The 24198-nt window shown below is 47.5% G+C and overlaps 1 protein-coding gene across 3 annotated transcripts; it reads left to right on the forward strand.

Moving 5' to 3' along the window:
* The first annotated feature begins 13512 nt into the window (after positions 1–13512).
* Positions 13513–23910, forward strand: TMEM275 (transmembrane protein 275). 3 transcript variants are annotated; one of them, XM_061344898.1, is made up of 3 exons: positions 14319–18385; positions 19423–19701; positions 22371–23910. In XM_061344898.1, the coding sequence occupies exon 3, from the start codon at positions 22448–22450 to the stop codon at positions 23006–23008; it is 561 nt and encodes a 186-aa protein (XP_061200882.1). In that variant the 5' UTR covers positions 14319–18385; positions 19423–19701; positions 22371–22447; the 3' UTR covers positions 23009–23910. The 3 variants fall into 3 exon arrangements, with proteins under 3 accessions (XP_061200883.1, XP_061200882.1, XP_061200880.1); XM_061344899.1 differs by lacking the exons at positions 14319–18385; positions 19423–19701 and adding an exon at positions 13513–13695; XM_061344896.1 differs by lacking the exon at positions 19423–19701.
* Positions 23911–24198: the final 288 nt, after the last annotated feature.

Genomic DNA, 24198 nt, shown 5'->3' on the forward strand with positions numbered 1-24198 from the left:
ACTGAGCAAAGCACAGACCTTGGCAAGGGGAGGTGGAAAGTTAAGTTTAGTACCACCTTGTCCCTTTGTATCTAGCTTGCTCATAGAAGTTAATCTCTCTCCTGCACGTGTAATAGATACCCTAGCAATCTGTGAATGTGCCTGAGAGCACACCTCAGTCTTCCCAGATGGAAGCCCAGCTCAGGGTTTCCTGTTGCCTTCTCCAGGGACACAGACCATGGTACCTGCTTGTGCTTGCTGCTTCTCAGTAGCATGATCAGGACTGGATCTAACTAGACTGTTTCTGAATCTGGGATGGGGAACCATAGGCTCCTGTGTAACATCAAATCATCCTGAATTTCCCTTGGAAAACCCATTAGGAAAAACTTTCTTTGTGGCATTGGCTGAACGTGCTGAAAGAGGACAAAATGTCCCAGCTCACACTGAAGAGGCAGCAGTTTAGTTAGAGGTGTTTGTGTTGTCACAGCTGTAAGAACAGAAATACATTAGGAGTACTAATTACATTAATTAAAGCTGTGCTGCTGTTTGTGTGAATGTTTCCAGGGAGGAATACAGATTTTTTTCCCATTGTTTTATTTTTGGACAGAAGCTGGAAGCATTGCAGGGGCCAGCGCTCTGCAACACAAGAACATACGTGCTGTGATTCCTGAAATGTAATAGAACACTGATGTATTTTAGATGTGCCATCACTGAAAGCAATATTTCTCTTCTTCAGATTGATTCCCTGGAGACTTTGATGGATGAAGCACAAGTTTTCTTCCTCTAGCATCCCTGATTTGAACCATACACACAGACACCTATTCTGGAAACTGCTTTGCGCCTCAGTTCACCTCAAGTTTCAAGAAAGGAAATGGGATAATTTATTTTCCTGTCTCCTTGTTTTATGTGGGACATCCAGACTTCAGGACCTTAGCCTGTGTCTTCACATAGCCTAGCACTATAGACTGTTGCTTTTTCACTGTACCAAAGCAATGTCACCCTGAAGATGTGTGCCTCTATGTGGTCCAGGAGGTGTTTTGGACTGTGGAGAAAACCCCTGTGGCTCCAGGGATGAGCTGGACTGTTTATTGAGCTTGCTGTTTCTCCACTTTCCAGCCCCTGATGCTCTGCTCAAGCCTCAAGTGTGTTTCCTGGGGTGCATTGCCATAGGTTTCCTGCTGCTTTTTTCCCCTGGTGCCTTTATAAAGCTCTCACTGCTGTTTTGTTCTCTTTTCCTCCTTTCCTGTCACCAGGACCTCTCTGCTAAGACTTAAACAAGGCATCAGCTCTGAAGGGCAAGGTCCTTTATTCTGCATGGCTCTTGCCATGGGTAGGAGAGGGCAGCTCCTGACTGTGTAAGTGGGAGGAACGGGCTGTCTCTTTACACAAGTGCTCTATTCATTGGCTGTTAAGGACTCCTGCAATAATGCAGAGCTCTGGTTGTCTCTTTATGGGGGCTGCAGAAAGCATTGTCTCTTATTCTGTGTAGTGGAGACTGTAGGATATGCCAGGGTGTCTGTGCCAGCTTGTGTCTTGTATTGATGGAATTACCTTGGCTATCTTAACACTGGGCGTTTACAGGGCGATACAGTCTGCCCTAGCCTAGAACCTCTCATTTTCTATCTAGGTTCACTTGACAGTAACCAACTCTTGTCCTTCTTCAGCAAGAGCATTTCCCCCTCTCTGCTTATCAGCCTACTTAAAAACTTGTATGAACACACCCTCCCTTCCATACTGGCTGGGAGGCTTATAAGATATTACAGAATCCCATCCTCTTCTGCTCTGAGCATCGTGGGACTTAATGCAAAAAGTGGAACAAGTGGAAGGAGCTAGTTCTGGTAAAACCTGAAATAAAATCTCCCTTTAGGAAAATGTAATTTGTAAAATTAGCAAAAGCTGATGCAGGAAGATGGGTGTGCTGTGTGCAGGTCAGCAATGCTCCAGTTTGCCTGCTCTCTTTAGTGCCTCCCGTTGGTATTGGTGTTGCATCTTTGTCTCACTAGATTAAGAAAACCTGTCCAGCTGCATCCCAGCTTGTGCCTTAAAGAAGAGTGGCAGTCGTAGATTTTGGGACTGGAGAGGGCTTGAAGAAGGCTTTGAGAACACTTTCCTGCTACCCCAAGGTGATCTTGGTATGTTAATAGGATCCATATGTGTATTTTTATACATTATTAGATGCAATAACTGTTAATGTGTCTTTACCAGCTGCAGTTGCAGATAGAGCCACGCTCAGCTGGTATATGGTTTACTACAGAGAGAGAAAATTAGGACAGAGACTTTATGAGCATGTTATAGGTGAGGGAGAATGGCTGGAAAAAGAGCTGTTTTAGTCCTCAGCCCTGCTAAAGCCTTCTGGTGTGGTCCACTCCAAGCCACTTCCTCTTAACATGTAAAAAGGCCAGAAGGATTTCCCTTGTGGCTCATCTGTGTTACCTGTCAGTGTCTTTTGTGCAGGCTCAGTCCTGTTCCAGAGAGCAGATGCAATTGCAGATGCAGCGGTCATGCCCGTCCCAGTGGACTTGCAAGACCTGAATGCAGGACACGGATGCTGGCCTTGCTCATCAGAACTGTGAGGGTGGTGAGACACTGGCACAGGGTGCCCATAGAAGCAGTGGCTGCCCCATCCTTGCAGTGTTCAAGGCCAGGTTGGATGGAGCTTTGAGCAACCTGCTCTAGTGGAAGGTGTCCCTGCCCATGCCAGGAGGTTGGAACTGGGTGAGCTTTAAGGTCCCTTCCAACCTAAACCATTCTATGATTCTATAAGATATTTTTGTTACCCTTCTTGTTATTCCTCACTGCTGCTGCCCTTTGCTTCCCCGCCTACAGCAGCACTGGTTTAGTAGTGTTTAAAAAGACTATCTTACTGCAGCCACACTCCCTCTCTGTTTAATCTCCCCTGTTTCGAGTGACCTTCAGCTTTCTCTTTGTTTTGCTGCTGTTCAGTGGCCTAAAGATTTAAGTCCTTCCATCTTTCAGCCTGACACTTTTCCGAGCAAACATAATCTAATGCTTACAGCGGGCTTTCCCAGACACAATGTGTTGTGCTTCCCAGTACAAGCTGTTTCTGTTGGCTCTAAACGGCAATAACAACCATCTTTAATCATCTTTCTTGTATGCTTGTAATAGGCAGCTTAACCACATAGGATGAACTTGAGAATTTTCCTAGCCTATGTCTTCTGTGATCCCAGTCTGGTTTCTATTTCCTGTCCTCCCTTTGTAATAATTAGTTGGGTGAAACCTGAGTGGAAATTGCCTGGCATCAGAGAGCTGATGTTTGCTTCCTCTGATGGATGAAAACAAGAGGAGTTGGGGTGAAAAACACTGGGTCACACTGCTCTCACAAGACTTACAGAGAGAAACAGCAGCTCATTTTCATCCTGAAATAACTGCTTGCAAAATCAGAGTCTTTCCAGGTGGGATGTGTCAGCTGGAATCTTGGGAAGAGCCCCTGCCTCCTGAACCAGTCACCGAACAGTGCAGCCCAGCAGGTGATGAATATCCATTTCCACCTTCCTCAGCTTTTAGTATCAGATCTTCACCAAAACCAATCATAGAATCACAGAATGGTTTGGGTTGGAAAGGACCTGAAGATCATCCAGTTCCAACCCCCTGCCATGAGCAGGGACACCACACACTAAACCATGGCACCCAATATCTGTCCAACCTGGCCTGAAGAGTTCATCATTCTAATGGCAAGTTTACCCAGGGAGTCTTGCTCTGCTCTTGCAGCCCCAGAGGGCCAGGATTGTAGTGACTACATGTGAAGCAGGAGACCTGTTAAAGGAGCTTGTAGTTAAGAAAGGAGGAAATCATGCTGGGACAAAAGGCTGATGAGAGTCCAGGATGGGCAGAATGTGGTAGGATGCTGTTCCAAGCTGAATGGTCTTGTTTAATGCCAGAACTGTCTTCCCATACCCCTGCACCTACCACCAAAGGGGTTGCTTTGGCTGGAGGTTTGGCTGGCCACAGAATTGTCTTGGGTTGTTGAAAACCAGGGAGAAGGTGTAGACAAACAGCATTTCTCACATAGGCTGCCAGGCTCCAGGGAATTGCGTGTGGCAGTACCCGGAATAAGGGAACATCACAAGAGCCTGGTTTGGGTAAAGGGCTTGCAGGCAGACCAGGAGTAAAGGCAATAGTAAATGTTGCCTTTACTCCTTTGTTTTCTGTGAGCTCACCTGTGGGTGAGCTGAACAGTGTGTTGCTTGACACAAATTGCTTCTGGCATACTGGAATCAGTGTTTATCCTGTGTGAGTGCCTTATGCAGTGGGATGGGGGGTATTAACCCAGTGGGAGGTAGGAGCCTGCAGTGCTGAGCTGTGGGGCTCTGCTCCAGAAAGCATCACAAATAGCTAGAAAGCATGTTTTGGGAAGAGTCTAAAGTACAGCTGGTCTGGCAGAGGTGCTGCCTTCCCAAGGGAGTTTTATAGAAAGCAAAAGATGGGAAAGTGGAAGCTTGGGGTCATTTTGTAGACTGGCCTGAAGTCAGTCTGTATCCTTCGCACACAAGTGAATTGCCCTCAGGCACGGGGTGTCTAACCTGTGATGTTTGCTGGGTGTCCACAGGCACTTGACAGGGCCCGTAAGGCTTTAGCAGGTATCAGAAGTTGGTACCTTATTATGGATTCCTTTCCTAAATGGACTGAAGGTTGTTCTGGTCTAAGTCGTGCCACTTTCCTCCCATTACAAAACACTGAGGCTGGCAAAGAGCTTTTGTTATTTATGTTTGGGGATTGCAGCTGTCCCCTGGTGTCTAAGGCAAGCTTAAAACCCCAATTTTTCTGAGAGGTAGAAGACTTCAGAGTAACGTTTCTGTGAGAGCTAGATACTCTCAGACATGGTAGCTCCTTGGGGACTTCAGTGGGTTTTGCACTGACTCTGGTTACCTTTAATAGCTGCAGGAGGTTTTGGGGATCAGGCACTCTGACCCAGCACACTGCCGTGGACCCCAGGCTCTGTGGGATCTCTGTAGGCATCTCAAAGCTCCAAGATCTCTGCTGAAAAGCTGAGAGCTCAGCCCTGCTTAATCCATATGTCAAGATGCTGTGGGACCTGGCACTAGTGCTTGGTCAGTCTAGGAGGAAAGCAGGCATCCAATCTTATCAGGAAAATCAGCCTAGATTCATGAAACCTGAGGTGTTTCGGGTGAAACCTTGTGTGGTTTTCTTGGTGAAACAAGGGTTTTAAAGGCTTCTGATCACCTCTGCATAGGTCTGCTACTCACATCTCCACTCGAGGAACTGTGCTGCACTACAAATACAAAGCAGAGAGACAGTTCCCTGCCTAGAGAAACTGGGACTCTGGTATGAGTTGGTCCTTCTGGGTTGCCAGGTGGGTCCATCGTCTGATCTATGTCCCTGCATCATTCCTGTGGTGTTTCATCTTTGGTCTGTGTAATGTCCTGACTGCACTGTGATTTTTAGTGCTGCTGTTGCAAGGAGCAAAAAGTGTTTCAGGATGGAAGCAGGACACAATTTATGTTTAGTGTTTTCCCAGGGAAAGCAGCAGCTTTCCTGGCTGTACCCCAGTCTGGATGTTGATATGTTTCTCTACTGCAAGCTAAAAGGAGAACCTGCACAATAGCACTGAGATGATACCTACTGGGCAGCCTGTTTAACAAATTATAAGTTGAGCAAATTAAAAGCAAACAAAAAGGAATGATAAGAAGAAGAAGAGGTTTGCTGCTGGCACATTCTCTGGGAGGTCAGGGTATTTCATTCTTGACTGACTCTATAAGAGGCTGCTGTTTTGCTCTGTCCTTTCCATTGACTCCTTCCCTTCCCTCCACCCTACTGCAGAGCCATCTCAGCTGGATGCCACACGGGGCTGGATGCAGCCACAGTGCGGGCAGGCACCAGTGTGACCACTGCTCACTGCACAGTGAGGGGGAGGCTTGGAGCATCCCCTCTCCCATGTCCCATCCCCAGCACAGTAAATCTGTCCCTGGCTGTTCATTGCCACAGACCCGCAGCTGCGGTGCTGCAGAAGCAGAGCTCTGAAATGCCTGGGCAGATGCACATGCCTGTTGATGGGTATAACAGCATAGGATCTGTATAGCTCTTCAGTATTCTTTGGCCAGGTTTTCTTCAGAAGTGAGACTTAAGTGGTGCTGACCATGTGTGTGTGTCTTTGTATGTCTCCCTGCTTTGCTCTTGTTTCTCTACCCATTCATCTTCACTCTATGCTATCCCCTGCTCTTGCCCTTCCTCTGTCCCACCTCCTGCTCTCTCAAAGACTGGGGTACAGCTGGGAGGGCTAAAATCAAATGTCCATGTGGCTTCTGCTCTGGCAAATGAAAAAGCCAGGTCAAAACCTGAACAAACAGCCAGGAATCTGCAGCAATGTGTGGGGAAACTCCTTCTGCCTTGGAGGCACCAGCAGCCAGTTTGGATGCTCTAGTACCCTACTGGCATAATCATGAATTCCACAGAGGGGACACACATTTAGGTGCTACCCCAAAGATGCTTCTCTTCCCCCCCTAGTTTTCTCCTCCTGCCTGTTTTAGAGAGCAGGGATAGCTTCCAGCCCACCCCAGAATCTGTCTTCTGGAACTAAGCCTCAGTACCGAAAGCATAAAACTTTGTAGCAAACCCGTAAATTCCTGTGTAATGTTTCCTATGAATCCTTTGGGATTATACTGCGGGTTTTATGAATGCTTTCTAACAAACATGCCACTTGTGATATAACTGGCCAGTCAAGTGTTACCTGGGGAAGTTTTATTGCACTCATTCTTTCTGCTTTTCCTGCAGTCAAGTCTTCTGCTCCATCCCCACACAGACACTTTTGCCACTCAGGAGCATTAGAGCCAGCTTTATGTTGTCTATAAAACTGGGTCATGGTCAGCTCAGTCCCTCTGCTGCTATTTCTATTTCTCTGGTCATTCACACGGCTGGAGGCTTGGAGCAAGGTGCAGAGCAGGGGAGTCTATGGAAGCACAGATGAACCAGGGAGACTGAGGTGCTGAGAGTGTAATTGGGCATGTTTTGCAGAAGGGGTAAGCAAGGTGCAGCGAGGCTGTGTCACACTAAAGGTGCCACATAGGATGTGGGGCAGAGGCAGGGAGAAAAGGGCACATCTCTTCATTTCCTAAGTCACAGCCTTTCCTGAGTGTCTGTGTGCTGTGCATGCATAGCGCAGAAGCCACCAGGAGCTGAGCAAAACTCCTGGTCAGGAATAAACAACCAAACCCCTGCTGTGTGATAAACAGAGGGAGGGTTTGGGTTTGAAAACTGCTTTTTGTCTTGGCTGCTTCAGGAGCCTCTCTTTTTGTCTGTGGGATGCTGTGGATCTCGGGAACGCTGGTCCTCGGCTCCCTGTTGAGAGTGGGCTAAGGCTGTTGTACACAAGCAGGTATGGAGGAACCACAGGGGTGTGTTAGGTGCGAAAAGCATCCGTATGCTGCACTTGTGCATTCCCAGGCCTGCTGGATGATCCACGGAGGGACCAAATAAGTAAACTGGACCCAAAATGACAGAAAAGATCACTCCGGCTGAGCCAAGGTGTGAGCTGTTTCCTCAGTGGAGAGGATGTTGCTGTGCTATGGGTCATAGTTACACCTGCAGTAATACTCATAGGTTTCCAGGCACTCATCCACCTTTCAGGTCTCAGGCCTGGGAAATATGCTTGAATGGCTGAAAGGTGTAAATTACTTTGAATTAATCATTGGTTTAATCCATCTCTCCAGAAGCTGGGATCCCCATGTTATTGAATCAGGAATAAGCTGCGGTTACTCAGTAATTCCAGCTTCTTGCTCTTTCTCTGAGGCATATACCATTTCCCACAGAGATGAGTGGGTGTTGTACAGCCCCAGCAGCAAGCAGAAAATGTCACAGGGAAGCACAATTGCACTTTCAATCCACCCAGCATCAAATCACACCCATTCAGACATGCAGAGGAGCCGACACAAGATTTCTCCCAGGTTGTATAGGGATGGGGTTTACCTCCAGTTTTATGAAGTGGGGTTAAACATGAGCAGATACCCTGTGGGTGAGGTGGTGGTAAAAGCCTGGAAGCAAAGGTGTGGTGCCCTTGGTAAGGTGGAGCTTGTAAGGAAGATGGCTGGTCATGGAGAAGATGCTTCCATACCAAAGCAGTGCTGGCTTCTCTTTGTAGGCAGCCTGACACCAGGGGTAGCAGAGAGGGGAAAGCTGAGGGCACTTACAACAAGTACTCCCGCTAAGTTCCTCAGAGGAGGGATGACTACAAGGTGATGCTAGAAAACTTGCTAAGGGAGCAGCAAGGAGCAATAAGGACACACTTAATTACTTAGAGATCGTCAGATATGGCGAGTCATTGAGTTACTGCACTTAATGAGTTGTGAGTGGGCTCCTTTCAGCAGTTGGTGTGAATGATCCAGGCCTGTCTTGAGTGCAAAGGAAAACACATTAGCTGAAAGCTCTCCCCGAGGTACTTAATGAGGTGCTCCTTGCTAGCTGAATCTCTAGAGCTGTCTCTGTGTATGCTCCCAGCCTGCTCTGATCCCGCTTAGCAGCAAAATGACTGTGTGGTGCTGCTAACACGGTTCAGTTCCTAATTGGAAGGGGATGGGAGTGTGTACAGTCAGCAGCCCCAGCTGAGCTGGTGGATGGTGAGAGGTTACACCATGGGCTCATCACCTGCAAACGTCTTTCCCCAATCCTGAGAAGAGCTGAGCAAACCAAATCCATAAGGAATGCAGCGACTGTCATTAAGAATTGGGTTTGTTCAGTGGAGTTAAACTCTGTGCTGGCTGGGCAGGGACTGCATGGCCGGGCAGTGTAGTTAACAGCAGGATTGCAAATGAACGCTAAGCAGAAGCTTTGATTCCCATCCCTTTCTCTGAGGAGGTAGGGAAAGTTCAGTCCTCATCTGACCAGAAAGCTGGGAGAATGCTTCCATACCCCTGCTACCTGCCCATCCTTTTATAGAGAAATTAATGATCAGTAGAAGAGCACATGTAAAAGATTAGGGGGAAATTGCATGGAGACCTCATAGCAGCCTTCTAATATCTGAAGGGGGCCTACAAGGATGCTGGAGAGGGACTCTTCATCAGGGAGTGTAGTGATAGGACAAGGGATAACGGGTTAAAACTTTAACAGGGGAAGTTTAGATTGGATATAAAGAAGAAGTTCTTTACTGTAAGGGTGGTGAGGCACTGGAATGGGTTGCCCAGGGAGGTTGTGAATGCTTCATCCTTGGCAGTGTTCAAGGCCAGGTTGGACAGAGCCTTGGGTGATATGGTTTAGTGTGAGGTGTCCCTGCCCATGGCAGGGGGGTTGGAACTGGATGATCTTAAGGTCCTTTCCAACCCTAACTATTCTGTGATTCTATGAAATTTGTTTTCAGAAAAGACCTTTTTACTCCTTTAAAACAGTCACAGAAAGGCTCATCCAAGATCATTCACCTGTTGGGTTTATTTTTCTTTCTCTTCTTTAATCATGTTTGCAGCATCCCAGGCTTTTCAGAAAACAGCTGGTGAATTCATCCCATATCCAAACACAGTGCAGTGTTTTGGGGGCAGTCTCTCACTTGCTGGGCATGAGAAAATGGTTACAAATCAGCCCTGGCTTCATTAGGTCCTGCAGATCTTTCCCCAGCAGTTTGCTGTAGCACTAACCACCACCCCCGAGTCAAATCAGCTTCTTCTCCTGGCCTCTATTTCTTACCCTCAGCCTGCGATGCTGCTTTGTTTATTGCACAGTTTGACCTGCAGGATGCTGGGTACACAGACTGTTTTTCCTATTTGTTTTAAATAGTGGCAAATAATTCCAGGCACTGCTTCTTCTGCCTGAGGAAGATGCAAGCGGTGACTCCTCACACAGGGTTAAGTGTCCTTACTCTCCTTTTACAAATGATTTAATGAGGAAACAGAGCGAAACCCTGATCTTCTGCAGACCTCAGGGAGACTGAGTGCTCAGCTGGTGCTGCCTGGCCTCTGAGCAGTGGGGTGGGATGTTCATAGCATCTTTGCACTTGTGCTGTGTCTCTGGGTGATGCATACACACTGGAAAGCCTCTCCCCATTGCCTGCTGGACTTGGGGAGGCAGGTCTAGACCATGGTCTTGGGATACACCTCACCTTGACATAGTCTCTGAGCCTCAGTTTCCCACTCTATGTGTATTACCATTCCCTTGTCCTCTTTGAGACAGATATCCTTTACATCCATGCTTTTATGTAGCACCTTTGGTCCCTGAACTCTGTGGAAGGGGTGAAATGGGAGTCTTGCAAAAAGGCATATTGAAAGACGATGCAGGAAGGGGTACCCAGCCCTGACCACATCTGTGGCACTGGAAAAGTGCTTCTGTAAACCAACATCTGCTCATAATGACACTTTATGATTTCTCAGCTCTACAAGTCTGGTTAAAGAAGAAGTGAGATTTAATCAGAATTTCACATTATCCTGATAGTGGCGATAGCTGAGAGAGAACCTCATGCTTACTTCTTACCTCGCATTAATCAGGCTGAAGGTGTTAGCAGGGTCTCAGTGATGGTTAAAGCAGTTTTCCCCCTTTTCCCTGCACTGTCTGCACATAGGATGGGAAAAGGGAAATTGTGGAATTTCAGTGACTTCTAAAATTAAATAACACTAAACTCTGTCTATAGAAAGGCATCTCTGTATCTCCTGTTCTGTCCCATCACCGCCCACTCAGCTACAGCAGGTGAGTAATGCCTTCTCATACCTGCCAGCAGTTACAAGCTGGTGGTGCTCATCTAGATCCCACTGCTCTGAACACACCTACACCAGCACCTGCTGGCATGTCTCTGAAATGTGTGTGCTGCAGAAGAGAGCTGTTTCTGATTTACTGATGGATCCCATCACTCTGTGATGAAAGAGGAACCTCTGCTCTGTGCCTGTGGCTTGAAAGAAAAGGCTCTTGTCCTGAGGGCAAACAGTGGTGATTGCTCTTTGCAGGAGACAAGACTTGTTTGATTTGGAGTTCTTCACCTTTTTCGTCAAGGGTTATATGATCACACTACTGCTTTCTGCTGAGGAACCTATTCCAAAGCCTGCTGAATTAATCATGTATGAGCTGACATAGTTTTCAAGGCACATAATTATCATGGGATGTATTTTTCCCCTCTGGATCCTGCTCTTGAAGGCAAAAACATGTCCACATATGCAGCTGATCTCAAACCTGTGAGAAGAAGTTGCTCCCTACAGACCAGTGGGTAGTTATGGGGTCTGGTGTGGTGTGTGTGCATGTCTGTCTCTGCTGGAGACAAACACAGCTCTGCTTGTCTAGTGTTTGAGAGCTATATTCATCCTGACAGCAGGTACTTTGAGGTAGAAGAAGACCTGTTCACTGTGTTTGGTGATGAGGCTGGGAGGGTGGTGCAGGAACTGAGAAGCAGATTAAGTGTATTAGGAGAGAGGCTTTGCAGCAGAGCTAATGAGTTGGAGTCAAGTGTTTTAAACAGATGCTTCCCAAGGCTGTGTGTAAAATAAAACTCGTGCAGGCACAATGATGCTAGGCAGTGTTTGACGTGATGACCTTATAATCACTTCATTTAAGAGTGTTATTAATGGTCTGTTCCTTGCCATCTTAGAACTTGATATCCCATATGGAGGCCACAGACATCTGCTCTCTCCCAGAGGGTAAATATTCACAGGGCAGCATCCTACAGACCTTGTTCACAGCTCACTGAGGTCGCTGCAAGAACTTCCATGAAGTTATGTGGGATCTGGCTAAACCACAGGAGGATCCAGTCTGGGGCTTTTGTGCACCTTGAAGCTGAGGAGATAGGGTACACATGGAAAAAGTCCCCAGACATTCACATAAGGGCAAATAAGGACTCCCAATTGTGATATTTAATTTTCACTTGGTTCGTGCTTATTTTGCTGCTCTGAAGAGTTAAGGAGTCTCCTTGTGAAGTGTTTCAGTGATGCAGTGCAGGTTGAGCCGCGAGGGGCCCAAGGGTTTTTGCAAGCCACGAGAACTTTCAAGAGATCACAACTGTGTCCAAAGTGCTATATATTTTGAAGGGGTATGAAATATCCTCTGTATGTGCATCACCCTGACACTGCTTTTCACAGTGTCTGTATTTCCAGGTATTAACTATCCTTGTAGACTGTGTGTTGCTATGTAAGGTATCAGCCCTTGGGTGAAGACTGATGGGTAAGAAATGAGCATCAGCGCCCTAAGCAGTGATGGAGTGATCAAGGACGTGCCTCCTCTGGATTCAGACAGAAACACTATCTGCTGATAATGTTGGGTCTGACATCCCTCAAAGATAGGTTTTCCAGGAACTCAAAATGGCTAGTGTAATGTGATTTATGCTGGTGGTAATAAGTATGTCTTGTGGTCTGGCATGCTGCAAGTGGATCAGGTGGATATAACAGGCGCAAATTATTTCTCTCCTTGGTGATTCACAAAGCAACATCAAATCTGTTCCAAAGGGACAGGTTGAATGGGGACACCATTGAAAGCACTGAAATTATCAAGATGTGGAAAGCTATAATCCATAATTTTACTCACAGTAACTACCTTAGTCTGCTTCCACTATGAAATAGATTTTGATGGTCTAAATCACCGTGTGGGTGGTTTTCCTCATGGGGATAAATCAAATTAACATAGTTGCACCTGAAGCACCTAAGACCATGCTTGCAGCCAGCCTCTGATATTGCCCATGGCTCAGCTGGGCAGCACTATCTTGCTCAAGGGGACACCTGAGTGGCTGGATGGACAAGAAGATACTGTGGCCAGGCAATAACCACTCTGTGGGTTTGGGTGCCAAGCCTGTACTGATGTAGGTTACCTGGTGTCCGAAGGTGGTGCAGATGGATGTCCTCTTTCATCTTCCTTGTGCTTTGGTCTCAGCCACCAGAGTAGGGTTCAGAGAGAACATGACATTTGGATATTGTTTCCTTTCAGATTCCTTAATATGTGGGTTTGCTCATGGTCAAAAGCCAAGTTCACCACTGCTCGTTTGTGACACCCCTCAGTCCCATCCTCAGAGATGCCCTTAAATTAACGTAAGACATGCACCCAACGGAAGAGCACAAATGCTCTTGGAAGAAAGTTCCTTGTTCATGTGATGTTTCATCCATGGGGCCTGACTCTGTTTCCGTGCGCATCACTGGTTCTTGTGGTATTACCTCTGCTTTGTCTGGGGAAAGTACTGAGCATAGAAAGTACATACTTACCTTAGGGACTGTGAATAGCCCCACTGAAGTTAATAGCCCAAAACCCAGAAAAAACACGATTTAAGTGTTCTACTGGATCAGGACCTCAGTATCGTGACTACTACTCCATCAAGGCTGCTAAGTTCCTTGCCAGCTTAAATGCAGATCAGATGTATTTGTGTATTCTTCCTAATGAAGAGGGGGAATATAGGACAAATAATATGTAATACGTAGCATAGAGTGTATAAAGTGTAACATACAATGTACACAGATTTCAGTTTATATCAACAGCCCTTTAACTAAGATCTCCACCAGCACTTAAAGAAGACGATGTAACACTGTGGTCTCTGATGAGCTGCATTTGAAACCACGAGGTAGAGTTACCAATGGGCACACTGTGTGGTTTTGTCTCTTCCAGATAGCTATCCTTTGCTCTGATCTGGCTAGCAGAGAGGACCACGATGCGACAGAGGAGAATGAGCTGGGTGTTTGCCTCCTGGGTGAATAAAGCTGCATAACTTCAGGCCTGCTCTTCAGTGAAGCTGCTTGCTAATTAGTTTGACAGTGGGAACCTTTGAGAACTAAACACAGGAGACATAATCCTCCCTGCAAGGTAATTAAAGACATTTGCCCCTTGCTGATAACTGACCCGCTGATTTTCTCCTATGAAGCTTGAGAAAGCTTCATAGAAAATCACTGCACAGTTTGTGAAGCAGGACAGCCGCTGGCACAGCTCTTTCCTCTCTGCTAACTTGCTTCAGCTCAGTATTTTCAGAGGGTGCCATAGGAAGAGGAAACTTGTTTGAACATCTGGAAGCCTTTTTTCTTCTTTGTGTGAAGGGGGAAACTGATTTCTAGAGTCTTTAAAACAAGCAAACAGATAAAACCCCAAAGAACCCCACAGAACCACAAAGGTGCTATGGAAGTAGATCGCCTCATCCAAAGGGTAAAGACAAAGTTTTAATGATGCTGGAAGATCCCCATTTTGCTGATATCCTGCTGAGATCCCCCTTGTGTCCAGGGCCCAAATCCTAAGCAGGGTGGCATGAAGACAACTTTTGTACCTTTCTCAGTCTATCTATCTCCCAGCAGTGTCCTGTTCTGATTTCAGCTTCCTCAAGGCTATGTGTGGGGTCTTGGCATGGGTGGATCATTCAGGAGAGGTTGGGCCCATGTCAGGTCACACTATGTAGCGGTTCACTGGGTTCATAGCTGGGCTGAGTGCTCTACAAGCTGCCAGCACCCTGAGAGTGTGCAACCTGATGAGGAAACACAGGTATTCTGCCTACAGTCTTCAGCTAAAATGGTTAACTGGAAGTGAATTGACCCCTGTTCTGAAGGGGTTTAGTGTATAGGCATGAGCAGGCATGGGGATGGGGACATCTGCTAACAAAACAGCTGGCCAAGATGCTTTAGGTCATGAAGATAGTGCTATGCACGATGAGACTGCTCCCAGGAAGAGCAAAGTAGGAAATATCCCTGATGAAACATGGTGAATATGCTGGGGATTGCTGTTGTCCTGAGGGAGACTAGGCATGAAGTATGGCTGCCAAGTCTCTCTGATCAGAAAAGCAAGTTTTGGTCTACATTCAGAAACATCAAAGGCTTCATCCTTGACATGAGAACAATCATATGGGATCAGGTAAAAATATCTATCTTGCCTATTATCCTGCCTCAACAGTTGTCAACAGTAGAAGCTTGGGTTATATGGGCCATGGCAAACCTGGAGGAAGCTTTCCTCCTCAGGCTGTTCCCAGTGATCAGAAACATAGGGACACCATGAAGCTGCAGGTGGCCTGTTGTGTTTGACAGGTCCAGTCCCACCTGTGTCCTGGGTCTGAGCACTTGAATACTGTTGCTGTCCCCAGTGAAGTTCTATGATTTTAATTAAACACTGTACAAGGAGGTGTCTCCTTCTTGGGTTTGAATCTCCTGCACAGTAACTTCACAGCTGCCTCTAGGGATGCCAAACACTTTTTTACCTCTTTCTTTCTGTACCTGATGTTACAGACAGGTAAGAACTGCTGAAGAAATTGGCCTTGCCCTCTTTGAATTGCCATAGAGAGCACAGAGCCACAAGAGAGCAGACCCTGAAAGTGCAAACTTTCAGGCAGACATGGTGGCATTTAGAGTTGGTTTGGAGCAACAGCAGATTCAGTCTGGTGTTTCCTTCCCTTAAGAGGCAATTAAAATGTAAATGCGGAGAGATGCCAGTTCTGGAGACCTCGTGGAAATCTGCGGGGGGACGTTTCGGCAGTGACCTTTGTCTAATGATCTTATTGGACCATAAACTTCCAGGCATTCTCTGTCTCCCACACACTCCTTGTGTGATGGGTATGGCTCAGCAGGCAGCCTCATGGGCTGCTGCTTTTTGGTCCTGTTGTGCTGAGGAACTGAGCTGTTGGCATGCTGCAGCTCTCGTAGGCATGGATGCTGCTTACACATTTTCACTCCAGTGTTAGTCCCAACCAAAAAGCCTGCGAAAGCATGGATCATTCTTATCCATCCCACCTGTTTTCAGTTATTCTTGCAGAGAGAAACCCCAGAAAGCCAGCATGATATCTAAGTGCTTCATATGTGGTAGTCATCACCCTGACCTGCTTCAGACCAGGAGCTGGTGACACTGAACTGAAGCCCAGCCTTTGTGGGTGCAAGGCTGCCTGAGTTAGGTTTCTTAGTAATTAAACCAGAGCCAGTAACTGACAATGGGGAAAAGCAATTTTGCCTCTCATTCATAAATTTCTGACTTAAGCTGATTTCTGAATTCAGCAGGAGCTGGGAACAAACAGCTTCTCCCAGAGGAATATCATTTCTAGTCATCTGAGGATTGGGATCTTGCTTCTAAAGAAGGCAAGGCTTCCAGTTCCTGGCAAGTTTGAAATTAGGAGCCATCAGTCTGGCAAAACCCCCTTGCTAAATCATGAATGCTCATGAGCTATCAAAGCTCTGCAATGCAATGATTCTGCTTTGATTTATACCAGTGGGAAATCTAGCTTTTAATTTTAGTTCTTGAATTAGCAGTTGTTTTAATCACATGAAGGCAGTTTGCCAGGTTGTCAGGGCCACGTATGCAAAACACAGAATGATTGCTTCAGTGGAGCCCTAAATATCTAATGTTTTACTAAGGCCTTTTTATTGGGTTTATGGACCATTAAGCAGAAAGTGTGATGGGGAGTCATGCAAGAGCCAACCTGAAGCGGGCGCAGCCTTCTTCATCGCTTCCTCGTGCGATTAAGGACCAGCTCACAGGTCATTCAGTATTAATTGGCTCCCGTTGGAGCCTGAGTGCTTTATGAATGCTATCATATAAACTGATAGCAGGGGACTCGAATCAATGACCCTGGAGGTCTCTTTCCCTATTACAGCCACTGTTCCTAAATAACACAGCTTACGGGGCTGTTTCTGCTGAGCTCTACGGAGCCACATCAAGAATAAGTTCAGCCACTCTGATTTCTACCCAGCAACAGGCAGCAAACACTAAACACCAGCTCTGCCACATGTGGAACTGTCTCTTCCAGATGTGCCATGTGGAGATTTTCTCCAGAAAACGCTCCATTGTGTGCTCCCTCTCACTTCTCTGGTAGGGAGGAATACACTGAGCCAATTTGAACCTCATGTTACAGGGCCAGGGAACCCCTAGAGGAGATGCTGCGTCTCTGGAAGGACCTGAAATGAGATTTCCCAGTTACTTCTTTCCAGAAGCCCAGGCAGTCATTTTATCTGACCAGCAGTGCTTTTCTGATACCCCCCCTGCCCTAGTTATGCAGTGTGCTGCTAGCATTACCCAAGCTAAGGAGAGAGTTGTGTTCCTCAGCAGGGGCCGAACCCCTTTCTGCAAAGCTTGTTTTTGCCTGAATTTCTAGGATGGCCTGTAAGTAGAAATGCAACATGATGCAGTAGAGAATGCGGCTGTAATAAGAATACTTAGGATGAAGTAGTGCCTGGAGAATAGAGAGAAATAAGTGTTCATTCCTCTTCAGCGATTTCTCTCTCTGACCTTTGTTTTTCACTGTCTCTGTGTTACTTTTCTCCTTCTCTCTCTCTTGAGATTCTGAAAGCAGTAATTTAAAAAGAGGGGAGCATGATTCATGTTCAATCAGCTTCAGCCTGCTTCGTACAGGATTCTTCTGCAATAAGCTGGAGAAGAGCCTCTGGTTGTCACTGGCAGCATCCGGGCTGGTTACAGCAGTGTGGGCACGGAGAGCAGATGAGGGCATGTGAGCCTCAGCACAGCTTAAGCTGCAGAAGGATTACCTGCACTCCATCCAGTGCATAACTTGCAGTTTGCCTTGCTTCCTGTGGTCCCCAACTCTGCAAGCAGACAGCGGTTGTCTTGTTAATATGGGTGCTGAGATCTTGGCTATGTGTGCAACAGGGTCTAGCATCAGGCATGCTTGACATTTAAGCGAACCCGAGATCTTTTTGCTTCGTTAAAACAGTACTTTTGCATATGAAGACCTGTTTTATTTGGATTTGTGAACTCCCACACCCTGAACATTTACATGGTCTGGGAGGTCCTGTCTCAGCATCCTCACTGCCGACCAGGAGTCACTCCTGCATCCTTCCAGCATCCAAAGGCACCCGGACACCAGTTGTAATTTGAATTTTATTGCTCAAAATGTGCTTTTCTACCCTCTTGCTTTTAAGAGATCCTTTTCTCTACAGCAAGCAGGGAGCCTGCATCTTACTCCTTGGCATTTAGCGGCGTTGTTCGCCTCCTCGCCCCTGGCGGCGACCGACGCTTTGTTCCCCGGCCGGGGCTGTCCCTCTGCGGAGACCGGCTCCGGGGATTTTCCTCTCTCCGGGGGGGAAAAAGGGGCTGTTCTGCTCCGGGCACCTCTGTCAGCTGAAGGGGGCGGGAGCTGCAGCCCTGAAGTAGAAAAGGAAAGAGGAAAAGAAGGCTCTGGGAGAGGGTGAGAACCTGCCGGACGGCGGGGCTGAGCCCTGCTGGGGACCGCGGGCGGGAGGAGGAGGAGGTGCGAGAGGATGCAGCGGGGCAGCGATGCTGCATCTGCCTGAGGAGAAGGACATCATCCTCCGAGGGGAAGGAGGGAAGTGGGGAGAAGGCGGCCAAGCTCTCACAGAGACAGCTGAGCTCTCCCGGGGCTCGCCTGGCACCCGAGCAAAGTTTGCCGAGCTCGGTGAACAGAGGGAAGGAGGCATGTGAGATCCTTCTCCCAGCGTTTCCAGCCCTGGCTATGCTGGGACTAGCCATGGCTTTGTCATCCCCGACTAAAGGGTGAAGGAAGACCCGGAGCACCCGCTCTCTCCATCACCTTCCCCGGATCCACGCTCCAATCCAGGTAAGTGTCGTCCCCCCTTCCAGACACTGAGGCTCTGCCTGGGAGTTTCCCAGCACTTTGCCCAGGGAGAAAGTCTTGTGCTTCTCCTGATAGCTAAAGGGTGGGTGGGTGCGTGTTTGTGAATGTGTCTGTGTGCGGGGTTGGTTATAGCTGTCTGACTGCAATTTCTGTTTGCTGATCACTGTCATTATGTCACTGTGCCATCACACCTCTAGAAAGGAGACTCATCTGGGGTCTGTCAAATATTTTGGCTGTGTTGCTGCTGTGAGACAGTGTGGAAGGATAACAGCTCGATCCCCCTCGCTACAACTGAGAGGAAAGCGTGCTGAGCTGTGCATGCTGCTGCTACTGCTGGTGTGGCATTAAATGATGCTCCTGAAAGGCTGGCTGAATATTATCACTATACCTCTCAAGCTCTAGGAAGTCTCATAGCTGTGAATGAAAACCTCTCTGTTCCCCTGAGAATACAGGGAGAGGTGGATATTCCCCTAGAAGGAGTCACTACAGACTCTGGATTTCCATCACTAGCTTGGATATGCAGTGCTTGTTTTGTGTGTAATAGTGCTTGGCTGTAATGCATTTCAAGATGAAATGTTTGAGGAAGAAACCTAGACTCTAACTAAGAAAAGAACCTGTTTCACACAGACAGCCCAAAGAGAACTTTTTTCACTCCTGAGATAAAGGAAGTTCATCATTTTGGACAGTATAATTTGGCTGGAAAATTGGTCATTTTTGAAACCATTAACTTGGCTGAAGTAGAAGGTAAAAGCTGCCAGATGTTCTCAGGCAGGTTAGGAGTGGAATGGAGGGGGATCCTACTGCCCACAGCATCCGCCTGTGCTCTAGGATATGGCAGGAAAACAAAGATGCTTTTGTTGTACATAGCAATCAGAATAGAGATGGACTTGGAGTTGTTGCAGGATCTCATCAGGTAGAGGATGGTATAAGGCATTATGTGGGTTTGTTGGTTTTTTTTCGCTTTATCCTCCACTGCTTTGCTGGTTTTCTCATCCCCATTTCATCTGTTTTTCCAACAGGAATCCCCTGTGTGTAATCCCTGATGTTTTATATGGAGATCAAGACAAGAGCAAACAATGATCCACTTTCAAAATGTTCCCAGTCCAAACACGCTGTCTTCTATGTACTGTTGGTTACTCAATGGTGTTTGTGCAGGTCATGTCCTAGCTCTGTGATGGTGCTGTCTTCCAAGTCCTTCTGGCCCCAGGCTGATGGGAGAGGTCTCTACTTCAGGCAGGGCTCCTTTGGATTCTCCAGTGACTCCACTACTTTCTGCTGGGAAAGGTCCATTACCATATGTAGGTGCTCTGAGCAAAGAGGATGGGAAAAGGGTTTTGTCTTGGACATAGCATGGCAAGAGCCCTTATGATGCAGCTGTAGAAAAGGGTGTGACAAACCACAGAACACATAAGATCTCAACCCTGGCTCTGTTTTTGACCACTCCAGCTAGCTCTGTCTCATGGTTCTGAGTATATCTATATATGTATATATATGTATCTCTAGATATGCATATATATATGTATGTCTATATACATAATGGGAACAAAGCAGATTTAGCTCCCTATGTTTTTCTTTGATGCCATCTCAGCAGGTTTGGTGGCTTGCTCCCTCAGTCACCCTCAGGTTCTTTTATTCCTCATCTAAGGGTGTGCAACAAACCTTTGGATTCATTTTGCTATACCTTCACTCCAGGCAGTGTAACAGTCCTTGTGTTAGACCTGGCCCTTTGAACTGACAAATGCATGTTTTGCAGTCATAGATGTATCTGAAGAGTTCCAGGACTCTTTTGTGCAGGCTGATATGGATATGTTCCCAGAGACCCAATCCAATGGGCATCCTAGGATGAAGAGTCCTGGCAAGCTACTCATCCCTGCTTTAGACACAAAGGTCTATTTGCAAACATCCTTTCTTCCCTCCTCACTTTCCAGGAGGCAGGTAGCTGCCATTGCTTGACCAGCCCCTTGGCACAAGCTGGGCCCTCGGGTGGACCAAGGAGCAGCCAGTGCCTCCTTCCATTCAAGCTGCAGGGTGAGAGGTCTCTGTCTATGCATCCCTATTTCTGTAATGTAGATCTGGTTCCCTCTCCTGGGAAGCAGCCATGAATGCCTGGGAAGCTGATGGCGACTGTACCCACCCTGAGCCCAGCTGCATCATTCTCTCAGGTCATTTATCCTTCCAGAGTGGATCTGTGGCTCTCTTTTACCTGCTGGGATAAGCTGTCCTTGGGTGGGCTGCCCTGGTTTATCACTGTCAAGGTGTCTTGTCTCCCTCTTCCTCTGGGGAGGACCCAGTGAGGATTTTGCCCAAGCTTAACCCATAAGCTCACAGAGCTGTAATGATGAACAAAAGTTGCCAGGCAGAGAAAAAGAGCTAACAGGGACTGTGCTGGGTGATACTGCTGCAGCCTTGAAAGCAGCCAGACACCAGCATAGTCTCTCTGGAGCAAGTACAGGTGACTGCTGACGGATGTGATGGGCAACAGGTTGAAGCACCTCTTGGAAATCTCAGTGGGAGCATGACCTCTGATCTCTGCCTTGCCTAGGAGCAGAGGCAGCTGGCTTGTTTGTGCATCCCACTAGAGCCCAGGAGCTGTGATAGGAGGGAGAATACTTGCGGGGTAGAAGCAAGGGAGTGCTGAGTAGTCAGGAGGGAGAAACCCAGCGAAGTGCTTTTGTTATATGGTTTAGCCATGAGGGCCCACACCGTTCCCTGCTGAGCACTTTGAAGTGGGAAAATGTATGGTAAATGGAGAGGAAGAACCATGCATGCCGGGGTGTTTGCAGCCTGTATCTGCCTAAGATTCAGACTGACATCCAGAAGAGCTGGGCTGCAAGCAGTGTGTGTATGTGAGCCTTTAACCAGAAGCTATCATGCTGCTGCTTCAGGGCTGGTGAAGGAAGCAGAATCAGGGCTCCAGCTCACAGCAGTGTGCCAGGACTCGAGGCAGAACAAAAAGACACAGCTGGAGCAACATGCGTGTGTATTAGCCTGGCTAATAGAGAAAATGCCCTTCTCTGTTGCACACCCTCAGTTCTCTGGAGAAAGCTTTGCCTACAGAGAGACTCCTCCCCAGCCAGGCATCCCTCAATAAGGAAGGATTTAATCCTTCCATGTGCCTGTCCCTGTCAGCTCCAGCTGATGTCCCACTGAATATGAACTTCACTGCAAGTTCACTGCTGCACTTCATTCAGGTCCAAACAAAAGCCCAAGCCATGGAAATGAGGTACGACACCAGATAGAGCAGCAGAGCTTTGCTTCAGCTGGAGCTGCGGGAAAATTTTATAACCTAGGAAACATGTTGAAAATGCCATTTCTTGCTGGTCCCACTGGCATGGTTTAGGGTGATGGGGGGTGATTTAGTGGGGGATTTTTTATTGCAGTGGCTGCAGAGTGTTAATAACACAACGACTCTTGGCTCTTGCAGTGGAAACCTGTGTGGTACCAGTTTTCCCCCAGCAACCCTTTTGAAAGTGATTTAACAGCAGAGGAGGGGGAGAAGCTAGGGAGCGAGGCAAGGGGGTAGGAGAGGGCAGACTGCTATTGTTTGCAATCAGGCTGGGAAGAGATATGCTCTCTTGTCTGTAAAATCAAAGGCATCACCAGCAAACTGCTGGCAATCTGGCTTCCAGCAATTTGGCTTCCCAGCAAAGTACAGCGAACACAAAGCCAACTCTTATCACATCCAATAATCTCATCCATGGAGAACTCCTGTTGCCATTCAGGGCTATGTGTTCTGCTTTGGGTCCTAGACAAAGGTCATTGAGCACATTGGGCTCAGTTCCCCAGCCTGAGGCTGACTGCATATGGCCACCATAGGCAGCGAGAGCCCTTACTTGGGAACAGGCTTGGATCTCTGTTTAGTTTTTGGCACCAGCAAAGAAGATGATGCTGGTCATCACGAACCGTGGTGGAAAGGCACCTTTGGTTCATTGCTCTAACAGCTGCACGTTTTCTTGTTCCTCTCCAGGGATTTCAAGGCAGCAGGAGACCAAAACTAACCTTCTCAATGCAGTGTACATCCTGTGAGGACTGAAGCCACCTCTGATGAATCTCAACATGTTCAGCGAAAAGAGCGGTGCCTCTTTGCCCCAGAAACCCATCCAGAAAAAGACACGACCTCAGGGCCTCCCCTCCCCTGCCCTCTGCTGTGCTTGTGGCCTTTGCATCATGCTAGCAGGGATCAACATCACCTTAGTGGGAGCATTTGCCTTTGGGACCTTCATCCCCATGAACAACCCTCCCATCATCATCGGACCCATCTTGCTGGTGGTGGCCTTCACGTTCTTCGGTGCCTGCTGCATCTGCAGCCGGAGGCCCCCAGCTCATGGGGCGAGGAAATCCAAACCAGGTTCCAACATTGGGCTCATCAAACCTGGCAACACAGCCTTTGAAATTGAAACTAGCGAGCACACGGTGCAGGATACCACTGCTGTTCAGCTCAGCCCCACAAATTCCCCCATCTCCTCAAAGAAGTCCACTCCAGTTCATGAGAATGCAAAGGCTTGCAAGCTCTTCACCATGGAAGGCAATGGACCGGTGGCCAAGTATACCACAGGAGGAGAGGCGATACAGCTCAACTTGCCCAGGGACCTGGCTGCATCCTAAACCCAGGCAGAGCTATTGTTAGCAGCCAGCCAGATGCTGCAATGGGTGGGCTGGAGATCCATGATAATGCCATTGGTCGGAGATGTGGGGAAGCTGCTTGTGAAAAGCCAGCAGACAGACAGGTTTCTTTCTGAATCAATTGAAGAGAGGTGGATGCAACAGCAGGAAAATTCTGTTTTTTTGCTGAAACATGCCCATTACATGGCTTTAAAAAGAAAATTGATTATGATGTTGCTGTGAAAGGATGACTCTCAGTTCCTGGGAATACACCAGCTTTTTTTGGGAGTGGATAGGAAGAAGTGAATGAATTAATTTGTCTAGCATAACGTGGAAATGTGATGGCTGGAAGGAGGGGCTACATGGGGCTGACAAATGACAGCTCTTTCTTCTCAGAAGTGAAGCAATTCTTGAACATAAAAGAAGCAGGAATGCAGTAAATTACAGCTTGCTGCCACTCAGTTACAAGAAGATTTCAGCATTTTTAGTGCCAGGCTTTTTGGCAGTAGGGACAAAGCTGTGTGTTTGCTATTGAAAAAGCAGCGTGAAACAATTTCCCCTCTGTTGAAAATACTTGCCCTGTGTTACCTTCATTCAGGTGACTTTACCACCCATTCTAGGAGACAGCAAATCACAAGGATCACCATTAGCCGTGGTATTTTCCTCTTGTTTTAATCAGTCTGAGCTGCAGCTGTGCTGCTCAGTGCAGTACGTATCTTGGAAGGGCAGTTACACCGAATCCTTGGGGAATGTGGAGTAAGCAGAGATGGGCAGAAAACTGCAAATGAAATCTTTGGGCAGTGACTGTGTACTGAGTGCTAGGCAGCTTCCTTCCCATCTTTTTGTGGGAGGCTGGCCTGGGACACACACCAGCTTGGGAAAGAGGCCAATAACTATGGGCTTCAGTATAGTTGTGATGGAAGATGGTGACTCTTATCTCCGTCTCTGAAGTGTCTGCACAATCCATTACACAGAGCGGGCAATCAGCAGTAGATCTCCTTGCTGCAGGAAACTGGCTGCTCAATGAACTCACGAGCCTGCAAAGCAATGGGATGAGTTTGCAGGAGAGGATTTATCGAGAGCTGTTCAGCACAAAGACAACGGCTCTGCCTCGGAGGAACCCTTATGTGATGGATTATTGCTGCAAAAGCTTCATGGTCTTCAATGGGAAGATGGTGCTGTGCTAACGGGCC

This window comes from Neopsephotus bourkii, unplaced genomic scaffold (assembly GCF_033783945.1).
Source record: "Neopsephotus bourkii isolate Nb327-2 ecotype Australia unplaced genomic scaffold, CSIRO-AGI_Nbou_v1 NB_234, whole genome shotgun sequence".
NCBI classification, from domain to species: domain Eukaryota; kingdom Metazoa; phylum Chordata; class Aves; order Psittaciformes; family Psittacidae; genus Neopsephotus; species Neopsephotus bourkii.

Excerpts from the sequence above, each read along its gene's own strand:
- TMEM275 (XM_061344899.1), top strand. The coding sequence starts at position 22,448 with ATGAATCTCAACATGTTCAGCGAAAAGAGCGGTGCCTCTTTGCCCCAG.